The sequence below is a fragment of the Schistocerca americana genome, chromosome 2, assembly GCF_021461395.2.
Source record: "Schistocerca americana isolate TAMUIC-IGC-003095 chromosome 2, iqSchAmer2.1, whole genome shotgun sequence".
NCBI lineage: Eukaryota > Metazoa > Arthropoda > Insecta > Orthoptera > Acrididae > Schistocerca > Schistocerca americana.
The window spans coordinates 530,348,082-530,360,324 of record NC_060120.1 but is presented as its reverse complement, the minus strand read 5'-3'; the positions used below and the strand labels follow the sequence as shown (position 1 = coordinate 530,360,324).

Genomic DNA, 12,243 nt, shown 5'->3' with positions numbered 1-12,243 from the left:
CCAGGTCTTAATCGCTAGGTCCTTCATCCGCTTACGATTCGGTACGCAGTCCAGTCTGAATTTGCCTTCCATCCAAATGGTAGAAAATACGACGGGCGTTCAATAAGAGTAATGCAACACATTTTTTTCTCGGCCAATTTCGGTTGAAAAAATACGGAATCTGTTGTGGGACAGCGTCGAATATCCACCCTGCAGCGCTTATAGTTTCATGAAATTCCAATAGATAACTGCGCTATACATAGTCTTCAAAATGGCGTCTGTAACGGAAGCGCGTTCCAAGCGGAACTGCCATTGAATTTCTTTTGTCGGAAAACAGAGCATCATAGATATTCATAGGCGCTTGCAGTATGTCTACGGAGACCAAAAGCACGCTGAGTCGTTGATCGAGGCGGGTTTCATCATCGCAACAAGGTCCACAAACCTGTCCGATCTCCCTCGTTCTACCCTCAGTAAATTGAACAAACGACTTCAGCGTGTTCGTCTCCACAAAAATGCAAACGAACTTCTGCTCCTCCGTAAAAACACAAGGCCTCACTCCAGTCTGCGCACCAGAGGACGTCACAAAACTTCATTGGACTGTTCTTCCTCATCCGCCCTTCGGCCCGGACCTCACACCTTCCAGCATCCATCTGTTTGACCCAATGGAAGATGCACTCTACGGGAGGCAGCACGTGGATGATCGGGGGGTTACTGATGTAGCAAGACGTTGGCTCCGATGTCGACCAGTACAGTGGTACCGTGCGGGCGTATGGACCTTCTCAGTAAGAGAGCGTAATGCCGTCGCATTGAACGGAGATTATGTTGAAAAATAGGATGGTGAATAATACGGTGTGTTGGATGATGATGAAGTCCCATACTCCTTGACATAGCGTAGGGGACGATGCGGGAAACCCGCACAGCTGGACTACGCAAGGTTCTAGCGGAGGTGGCTTATCATTGCCTTCCTCCGACCGTAATGGCGATAAATGAGGATGATGAAGACGACAGAACCCAGTCATCTCTAGGCAGGTGAAAATCCCTGACCCCGCCGGGAATCGAACCCGGGACCCCGTGCTCGGGAAGCGGGAACGCTACTGCGAGACCACGAGCTGCGGACGGGGAATCCTGAATAAAACCAACCTGCTTTCAGAAAAAAATATGTTACATTACTTACTGACGCCCCTCGTGTCAGCCAAGTCCGAATCGCTAGGTTCTTCATCCGCTTATGTTCCTATACACTGTGCAATCTTTGTCTTTGCCTTGCAGCCAAATGACAGAAAATACGTAAAAACACACAGACCGAAGATCACACAGCTGCGACGAAGCATCTTTAGTTCCTCTATAAAATATTACTGTAGCTGAAGCTATCGCTGCTTGTAGGAGCCTTGCACACTAAAAATTAGAAGAGAATGCATCAGTCTGCACTAAAGTAACGGCTGCCCAGGTAGAAAATGGGCGCCAAGATCACACATGAAAAAAAGAAAACAAGACTCGGATGCCGCGCGTGGTAGCCGTGTGGTCTAGGGTGTCTTGTCACGGTCAGTGCGGCTGCCCCCGTCGGAGGTTCGAGTCCTCCATCGAGCATGGGTGTGTGTGTCGTCCTCAGTGTAAGTTAGTTTAAGTTAGATTAAATAGTGCGTCAGCTTAGGGACCGGTGACCTCCACAGTTTGGTCCCATAAGACCTTACCACAAACTTAAAAAAAAAAAACCCAAGGCTCGGAAGCGAGTTCTGAGGGTACCGCGGGGATGCTTCTTGTGGTCTTTACTATTTAATACACATTTAAATGACACTGAAATGTTTCTATTCTAAGAAAAATCTGCGACTGAACGTTGGTATCTCTTACACACTAACGCAGTGGGGGTGGGGGGGGGGGGGGGGAACCCAGTTCCACGTTACTAGAGTGAAACATTGGGGCAACTTTCGAGCAGAGATAACCGTTCACTATTCCCAGCGGATACTCCACAAACAATTAGGTACAAATCGAATACGTAATGAATGCAAGAGCAACGAGTACACTTTCATACAATGGTTTCCATTGCCGAGAAGCTTTCTGAGACAAGAGAAAAACGGTTTTAGGTTCTTCAGTCCGGAACCGCGCTGCTGCTACGGTCGCAGGTTCGAATCCTGTCTCGGGCATGGATGTGTGTGATGTCCTTAGGTTAGTTAGGCTTAAGCAGTTCTAAGTCTAGAGGATTGATGACCTCAGATGTTAAGTCCCATAGCGCTTAGAGCCATTTGAACCATTTTGAACAAGAGAAAACAATACAATCGAACGACAAAACATATTATCTCCTAGGCTGGCTTATTGTCAGACCACTGCAATAACAAACCTTTCTCTGAAGCTAAACCCAACTGCATGAATTGGCTACGCATTATATTACAGGTTGACTGTAAAACAGTTCTAATGCATCTATAACGTAACGCAGGAAGTGGTTATACAAACTAAAGTAAAATCTGGTACGTACGTGGGCATCTGAACGGTCCCCCCCCCCCTCCAACTTCATCCGAAAATAAAATACGAAAGGGAACGACTAATACCATTGTCTTTAATGGGTATGCAAATATAACAGGTTTTTCATATAGAGACGCCGTTAGACGGAACTGATATTGACTGGCGCGATTGTAGCAAGCGTGAGTGACTGCCTTAAGCAAGAATCACACGACGAACGAACAAACGAGCGATTAGCTTTCTCGGTCCGCTTACGAGTCAGACATAGTACCCACTCGAAGGTCAAGGCGCTCTTTCACTTGTGTAATTTTTACTTAAGATATTAAGACAGTCGCTGAGCACACGTGCGCAGATGAGTCTAAGTTCTTACTAGACGGTTTCTACGTCGGACAGAACACACAGCGATGAGGCTGGACGCATATTTTGGATGTCCGGCTGGAGCTCCTCTGCGGAGGAATCATTACCGCGCCCCGTCTGCGACGAAAACACGGACAGTGCAGCCGGCAGTGACGACACTCTTGACGTCAGAAGCAGTGAAGCAGCGGTCAACGAGGCGCTTCCTCCTCCATGATTCAATGTGTCCTACTTGGGGACAAGTGGCTGCCATCTCCATCCACCGGCAGAATGGTCGCTATTCCGCTAGCACTATCGGGACAAATGAAGGTATGTGCAGCGCGTGATTACACTGATAGTGGTAAAAAACAGTTCTACAGGAAGTGTACTCGCAGTTGCGAATATGAACCACCCCTCGGCTGTATAATGGAATGAAGACAATGAAAATTTATGCCAGACTCGGAGTCAAACACGGATTTCTAGCTTTACGTGAGCGGCTCCCCTAAGCACGTCGGCCACCTGAGCACAAATCATAACCAGACCCAGACTTCCACACGTCGTAGTCCGTGTGTCACAATCTGCACTCGTACGTCCAGGAAAGACATAATTAAGTAGAGGGCTCGGCGAATAAATACCAAATATCAGTGGCTGTGTTATTAAAAAGTTCGATGCAAGGTTCCTCCGGACATTCAAGCATGTCCGAAGGAACATCGCATTCCTTCAGACATGCATGAATGTCCGAAGGAACATTGGTTCGTACTTCTTAGTAACCCAGACACCGCTATTTCCTATTTAAAAGAAATTTGAATTTACACAAAACATTTTGTTTTCAACTCGCTGAAACATATCATTAAGCTTGAAAATGGTTTGTGATTGGGCCTCGGAAAGCACTGACAATTGCAAAGGATCCCGACGAAAATACACCAAACCGGAAGTACTATTTCCATATAGGTCGTCGTATGACACAAATGAACGAGTAACCCATCTTCTTGCAAATTTTGAATTCTGCGTCAAACAATTTTTGCTGTTGTTGTGAGCTTCAGTCCGAGGACTGGTTTGATGCAGCTCTCCATACTGGCGATCACGTGGAGCATCACCATCTCTACCTATCTATTGCGCCACAGATCCATTAGGACCTGCTCATTGGACGACGGTTCAAATGCACGTCCTATCATCCCGATTTAGGTTTTCCATGATTTACCTAAATCGCTTTAGCCAAATGCCGGGCTGGTTCCTTTGAAAGGGCACGGTCGACTTCCTTTCCTAATCCAATGCGACCGATGACCTCACTGTTTGGTCCCCTACTCCGAACCAACTAAGAACCTGATCAGTTTAGTCAAACCTTGGTTGGTCTTCCTCTACAATTTTTACTCCCCACACTTCATTCCTTGACCAAATTGACGATTCCTTTATGCCTCAATAGATATCCTATTAATCGACCACTTTATTAGTCACGTTGTACCATGCATTCCCTCCCCCCCCCCCTATTTCTATTCACTGTCTCTTCGTTAGTTATTCAATCTATCAATCTAGTCTTCACCATACCTCTGCAGCACCACATCCCAAAAACTTCTGTTTTCTTTTCTGAACTGCTTATCCTCCACATTTCACTTCTGTGTACGACAACACTTCAAGACAAATGCCTTCAGTAACGACTAACTGATATTCAGATTTCGATTCGATGTTAACAAAACCCTCTTTTTCCACTATTTCCATTATGCGTTTTAAATTCTCTCTACGGCCATCGTGGGTTATTTTTCTGACCAGACAGCAAAAATAATCTACAACTTGTAGTGTTTCATTTTCTAATGTAATTCCATGAGCCCTGCACGATTTAATTCGACCAAATTCCATTACCCTTCTTTTACTTTTGTTGATATTCATATAACAACCTCTTTTCGAAACAAAATATCCATTCCTTTCAACTGATCTTCCAAGTTGTTTACCATCCTGACAGAATTCCAATGTCGTCGTCAAACCTCAAGGTTTTAATTTCTTATCCCAGAATTTTAATTCCCTTCCCAAATTTCTCCTTGGTTTCATTTACCGATTGTTCAATGTACAGACTGAATAACACCGTGTATAGGCTACAAACGTGTCTCACATCTTCCTTTCATGCCCTTCGACTCTTTATAAATGCCGTCTGGTTTCTGTCCCAGGATGCAGACGACCTTTCGCTCTCTGTATTTTATCCCTGCTACCTTCAGAGTGTCAAGCAGAACGTTTCGATCTCAATACTTGCGTGACTCTAAGCAGCAGGCTGGCAATGAGATGACCAAACACTGCCTAGCGTTTGACGAATGATCTTCGTTTCGTGTACGATTTGCTTACTGTCGTAATTTTATTCACTACAGCACTGCTGGAAATCTAACAGCATAAAAAAAAGACTGGTATTGTCTCTATGCTGTGTCCTTGCTTTTCTAATTTTCCTTGAATATTTTTGATAACTATAAGGTAAATATTTGGCCATTACTGAAGATCTATTTTTGTGCATGCTTGTTCTTACCTAAGGCAAGAGAAGGTTTTTCCTGGCTCGTGTGATGGTAGAACGATGCAATATTAGTAAGTTCTTCGGTAGGCTTGTCTGTTTTATCTTTCACTATGCGTCAGAAATCAAGTACACCTGTAATTTCATCGGTTGAAGGATCCACGAGAATTTTCAGTGTCGTTTGTTTCACTCATCTGCTTCCCCTCGTGGGAACAGCCTTCACCCCAACTCTGCTGCGTTTCTTCCCCTTCGGAAAGGTACCTCTGACTACTTAGTTGACTCGGAGGAGGCTCTAGCCGATTTATTTACTATCGTTAGCCGTTAATTGGTGCTGAATACTTTCAAGTATCGAATATGTAATCCAGTAAATTAATCTTTGCAGTTGAAAGGCTGCGTGTCCGAGTGTTATTAATTTATTTCTGTCGCTGCAGAATGAAGAAAAATAAAGTCGCCTCATTGTTTCCATTCCTTGTTCAGTAGCAGAGACTTCATATGTGTCAGGAAAAGTTGGTAGGATCGGGGAAAGAAGGGCACACCACCCGCTACAACGACCACATCTGATGAAGTATGCTGACGTCAAAACAATTCTTTACCGAAAATGGCCTTGCTTTAAACGAAATTATTCACAGGCGTAGGCCCGTTTCTGACAGCGTAGCCGCCATGATGTTTAAACGGTTTCATCTTTTCTGACTAATGCTCCAGTCTTGTGGGATACTGGTTTTAAATGGCTCTTACTGGTCCTGCAGGGAACGGATCTTATGCTGCTTTGGCAAAATACAGGGTGTTTACAAATGATTCATCGGGTTTTGACGTCTTATAGCGTGAAATAGACAGTGCCCATCCACGCATGCTAATAACCAATGAAGAGAGCATATTTTACAGTTTTGTTTATACCTTTTCAGATATCACAGGCGGCAGGATGATAACAGGCAATGAGTTACGTGGCCGAAATATTGTGCCAAAGCGACACAAACATCCGGCAGTAGACCCGATTATTCCACATGTCAGGATGATAACAGTTTGTAAAATGACGAATGATCAACAGACCTCATTTTGTATGGTGCAGTATGAGTAGGTAGCATCCGTGCAGCGTGCGCTCTGGAGACAGTACACCATGCAGTCACCTACCCAGTAAAACATTCTGCTGTGATACCGATAGTTCAAGGGCGCAGGTTGCCTCTGTAAAGAGAAAAGCTTCAGACGGTCAGGTGCTGCAGGTGAAACAGTAGAGAGTGTCCAAGAGGCGTTCCTTCATAGTCCAAAGAAATCTCACACATCGGTCAAGACGCGAACTGGGCATTCCGCACTCAACTTCTGCGGAAGTGGTTACATCAGAAACCATACCGCATACAGCAGCTGTAACGTTTACAGCCATTCGACCGCACCATCAGACACGAAGTTGGTGGACTTTTGTAGGAAGCCATGGGAGATGGTGAATTTATACCCGGTTCAGTGATGAGGCGTCGTACTAAGATAAACGGTCAAGCGAATCAGAACAACGTCCGTGTATGACAAATCCCAATTTTGCAGTGGAGACTGAAACAGGTTCTTCAAAGGTTTATGTCTTCTGTGCTGCTTCACGTAGCAAACTATACGGGCCCTGCTTTCTTCTTGGGAAAACCGTGAGGGGTGAAACGTACCTACACATGTCGCAAGACTGGTCGTTTCCTAAACTAATAGCTCATATACCAGTTTCATATTTCAGCAAGACGGAGTGCGCCTCACTGGCATGAAGCAGTGCGTTGCCCACAGACCGAGGAATTTCGAAACCGGTGGATTGGACGCTGTGCTCAGGATGATTCGGCACTCTTCAGGTGACACGCAAGATCTTTTTTCTTTGGGGATATGTGAAAGATAATGTTGATGTACTATCTTTGCCGACAACATAGACTCAACTCGAGGATCACATCACTGCTGCGCTGGCGAAAACTGTTGGCACGGACATGCTCACTCGTCTCTGGGTCAAACTTGACTACTGCATATATGTTTGTCGCGTAACACGAGAAGAGCACATAGAGCATTTGTAATTATGTATAAGAAACGTGAAAATGTATACCAAGTCTCGTGCACTATTTTGTATGTAATACTGCGTGAAATACATTCATCCAAAACCCGATGAATCATTCGTAAACACCCTACTGATTCTCGTGAGGCGTTTTTGGTCTTCCAGACAGTTTTTTCTCTTCAAGTGAAGAAATTTTGTTTCCCTTTTTTGGACTGGTGAGTCATGAGTACTTTAGCATTGGCCTTAACCCTTAGACACCAACGGGACGTATGTGTCCCACGATAGGTTACCAGAGAACCAACTGGAATTTGTTGTATGTTGTTGCTATGTATCACCGTCCCACTGGTAAAGGGAAGCCCACAAATTGTGAGCAGAATTCTTATAATCACAGATTGCTCCTGTAGGTTGTGCCGTCCTCAAGTTTCATTGTCAACCGTCGTCACCGTATTGTGACATCGAATAAGTTCGCACACCATAGGCAACCCAATTAGCACACTGGCAAAGCGAGCTGCCTTCGCGCCTTCCCAGGCACATTCTGTCCACGATTTCCACCCACCAGTTGCCGCTTGCCGCATCACAAACGAAGCCCATATCGAGCAACTGTAGTGTGAGTTACAAACTCGGAGACATGCTCTGTCCACTGAGTGTCTGTTGTCAGTATGTATTGTAGGTTTTGAGCAAACGTCTTCCCCCCCCCCCCCCACCCGGCCCCCCCACCACCACCAACACCCCCTTGGAAAACGAAACTTTGGGAAATATTCTTTTCATATTGCTACTTCTGACTAAGAAATTAATTAAAATAAACATTCATTAATGTTTTTGAAATAAAATTGGTAGTCAATGGGTTAAGTCTGACGGAAGGTGCAAAACCGCACGTGCTGTACAGCACAACACGTATACAGACTTTCTTATATAATTCGCTTCGACCTGTTTAGTTCAGATAAAGTGTAAATTGTATTGCTGTCTTGCCTTTCTGTGACTTACGAAAGCGCCAATTACTGGTCTAATTCACAGCTTTGGCTCAGTGGCAAGGTACCAAATTATACACCTAATGTCTAGTAGCTTGATTGCTAGTTGGTAAGATATTTTATGCCTTCTTTACCATGACTTTTACCTTCGTGAAATACTCTATATAAGCGAAAGGCAGTGAACCCCCCCCCCCCCCTCCTCCTCCTCCTCCCCGTAACTGAACGGGTATTCCTATAAACTACGCCTAACAACACACTGTGGCGTTCACATCACTCAACGGCATGATGATGATGATGATGATGATGATCAGTTTCAGAAAATAAATATAATGATAAGAATCATGGCACGTAGAGTGTTCATTAAACTATGTAAGTGTGCAGAACTTTAAAGCGCGTCGGATTTTAAGCCATTCCACTATTTCACGAAAACAACAAATTTATAATTAGTCGGGCCTTCTTTTGAAACAGGGACTTGCGCAGTGATAAAAATCGTTCTCTGTGTTGATACCAGTCTACATACCATCCGAGCCAACCAATCCGGCTGAAGATATTCCTCAGTTTCACCAGATGATTTCCAACGAATTAGGGTTGGTTACTTCTGAGCAGTCTCAATCCTTTGCTTGCCAACACTGTCTGTTGTCTCTGTGAAAGAAGGTACAAAGAGGCACTGCATCTTTTGAATCATTTTGTTGGGAGGGGTTTGGGAAAGAAAGAATGGAGGAGGAGGGGGGGGGGGGAGAGGGTCACAGCTTGTATTTTCGGTGATTCATTAGAGCGCAACCGTACCAGAAACTGCCGCAGTACACAGTGTATTTGTAAAAGATACTTGTACAAGACAGTTTTCCTGAATAAGTAAACTTCCCTACACATGCTTCCTCTCGTTCGATTTACATAGATTGTAAACACTTGGTACGAAGTTCAATACGTCCATACTGCGACAGTAATCAAACACAATATTTATTGCTATTATTTAATTTTGTGTTTTCGGTGATTCACTACAATCGAAATTGAAAACGATGTGCCCTAATTCTCGATTGCTTCAATGTAGATTATCTGACTACTTTTGGTGCTACCAACTGGATGACTAAGTCGCAACCATTTCCTTTGTTCTACACAACAGTACCAGTTATGGCGAATGTGTACTGGTTGTAGGTGCGTCAGGAGACCTGTTTACTACGTAGTGGAAGTTACCATAGAACTGACACTTGACATTAACTGGAGTGAAACCACGTCTAGAATTCTGATCACACGGTATATGAGCCAAAACACGCACACCAGAAAACCTCTACTATTAATTGACAGTGTTCTTGGAAGTAGTCGAATTCATACAATCGAATTTTTGAGTTGAAATTATCGGTAAAAATGCACTAGACAGATACTTAAAAATGCTTCTGTCGCGCATCTTCCATTTGTACTCTTCGATATAGTAGACCCGAAGAAACAAAGCAGTCCAGCAGATTGCGTGTGTATTTTATAATTTACGCTTATTACTTAATTGTTCGAAGCGTTACATGTCAAATTATAAGCGCCTAATTTCCCTGTTCATGTGAACGACATAATTAATAAGATGCAGGTGCGGTTTCACCATTTCGAAAACTCATTCGTGCAATATGCTCGTCAGTGTGGAGCCTCTGTTAATTTTGGGCTGAATTCTAGTTACCTGGTGACTACACAAAATACATCGAGGTGTTCGAGGTAGGGCGTTAAGTTGATGAAGTAAAATAGTAAATCACGTAACATTACGTGATGGTTTTTGTTCGAGTATTTTTGCTGCTGTGCATGATGCAGTGTTACGTATATGATAAAATTCTCCTTCAAATACATCTGAAACGACCGACGGTTCGAACTTTTTTTGGCCGCTGAAATCTGCACAGCGCGACGAGTGGCGCGTCTTATTAGCGTCATTACTGAAGCGTTACAAGGCAGGGAAAGGTTGCCAGTGGCACGGGACCAAGGAAGGACCTCACACACCCACCAGCTTTCGGAGACACGCAAACCGAAAGTGGGAAACACGAAGGAGGAGGAATTATTTCGAGTCTCCGTCGGCTGCAGCTCTCCCACAGTATTGATCAGAGCTCCACCGAATGTCGCTTCTGACGACTGCGCGTGGCGTTCTTCTGTTCCTTATAGAACCGATCCAAAAGTCCATCAATCTATAATGTCTCTCTGATCTCGTGTGTACGTTCAAAACGAGAGGCAACACATTTTACGCGCATGGCAGCAAAACATGATTAACAACATAAACTGCACTGATTTGATGCATGAAACTGGACGTTAATGTGTCACACACAGAACTGCATTTCCGAAGGAAGTAAGGTCATTTCCATCGAATTCACATTCTGGAAAGCGTATTCTGTTCGTTCTGCACAAATATGCTATCTTCTTTTGCTTCCAAGCGTCACATTGTTATTTTGCTGAGCGGAACGCCAAATCTGTAAAATCATCGAAACATCTCTGTGTACTCATCTGAAAATGGCTGCCCAGTGGCAAATTACGCTGACATACGAGTTACAACGTGATCACAGGTACACTTCTGCCATGTTGCGTAGCACAGAACACTGTTCTTCACTGTCCGGCTCGAAAATCGACAATCAAGTTCTCTTCATTATCCGACGTCCAGGACTGGTATGGCACAGGATCACAAGATATCACAGTCACATTTCACACGGAACACACATTTTCTGTGGAAGTATTTAACAGCCAGTTTCCTTTTAACGAATAGAAGTTATGATCTTGGCGTTTAGTTTCGTGTTGTTTACCTGGCGATGATATGCGTGTGATCCATAAAATAGACACTTGGGCGAAGTGTTCAGTATGTTAGAAATGGATCGATTTAACGGTGCACAGAAGCGTCTAAGCCGGCGAGAGAGCCGAAATGTGAAGGTGTGGTAGGCATTTGTTGATTATCAGACTGGGCTGGAACTGCAGGGTACTGCATTTAGTCCTTTATAGAGTGCATACAGAACAAATTTGAAACACGAGAAACGTTCTGGTTACACTCCCTGTTGCCTGAAGTGAGACAGGAAAGAAAATGCCATCGAGATGCTGTAACTTGTAGTTGGTTTTACGCAGCTATTGGGGTAGTTCTGACCTTTGTCACCAGGACTAACTAGTAATTGAGAGTGAGGAGAGAAATGAGCTGCTATTTGGTTCATGCAGTAATGCTTTAACAAACGGATACCAGCAGCGCTATGGCCGCGAGACCAGTGGAAGGAGACGCGCGTTCTGCGGCAGCCGGGCACCGCATGCAGGGCTGTGGCACCTCGCGCGACGCACAGTACCTGGTCTCCATGTCAGGCGGCGGCAGCAGGGGCTGGAGCGGCCAGGCGAGCACCACGTGCGGGCCCAGGCGCCAGCAGCCGACACTCCACAGCACTGCGCCGGCCGCCGCTGCCATGGTCTGCGCCGCTGCCTGCCGCCGGCTCTCCGCCGCTGTCCCCCCCTGCCTCCCGCAGCGCCAGGCGCGCACGCCCGTTGGCCCCCCACCACCCGCCCCCCCGCCGCTCGACCAACCGGCGGCCTCCGCCGACCCCTCCCCCCCTATTATTGGCTGCAGCGCGGGGAAGCGGTGCGACCCCGAGGGTTGCGTGCGCGTTGCGTCCGCCAGACAGAGAGGCGCTTATTGATCCCCGCGTGCAGCGAGTGCGTGGACCTGTGCGCTGCGGAGGGGGGAGGCGGGAATGTGGTGCCCGTGCTACTGTTCTGCTGCGCACGGGGGAAGCCGTGTCTGCCGTCCCTACGCTACGCCTCGACAACAATCCGACGAACGTGAAAATAAACAATTTATTATGTAAGTGACCAAATTTCTGGGAGTCGAAGCTGCGACCACCGGAATGCAACAATGCTCCGTAATTGTTATACATGATTAAGGCTTACAACGAAATGGATAGTAGGCCCCAAATTATAATATAACCCTTAACTCACGAGATGACTTTTCTGTACGTGTACTACGAGGTGGGGTCTCTGGGACCACTATGTTTACTACAAGATTACGGCACAGATCACTTGACACTTTTAGA

The 12,243-nt window shown here is 45.5% G+C and overlaps 1 protein-coding gene across 1 annotated transcript in view; it reads right to left on the bottom strand.

The window, feature by feature from the left end:
• LOC124595496 (protein gustavus) overlaps nucleotides 1-11,620 on the bottom strand; it is a 336,961-nt gene extending 325,341 nt beyond the window's left edge. Inside the window, exon 1 of the mRNA XM_047134261.1 lies at nucleotides 11,506-11,620. Coding sequence (XP_046990217.1) covers nucleotides 11,506-11,516 — 11 coding nt within the window. The 5' untranslated portion in view covers nucleotides 11,517-11,620. The remainder of the gene's footprint in view (nucleotides 1-11,505) is intronic.
• Nucleotides 11,621-12,243: the final 623 nt, after the last annotated feature.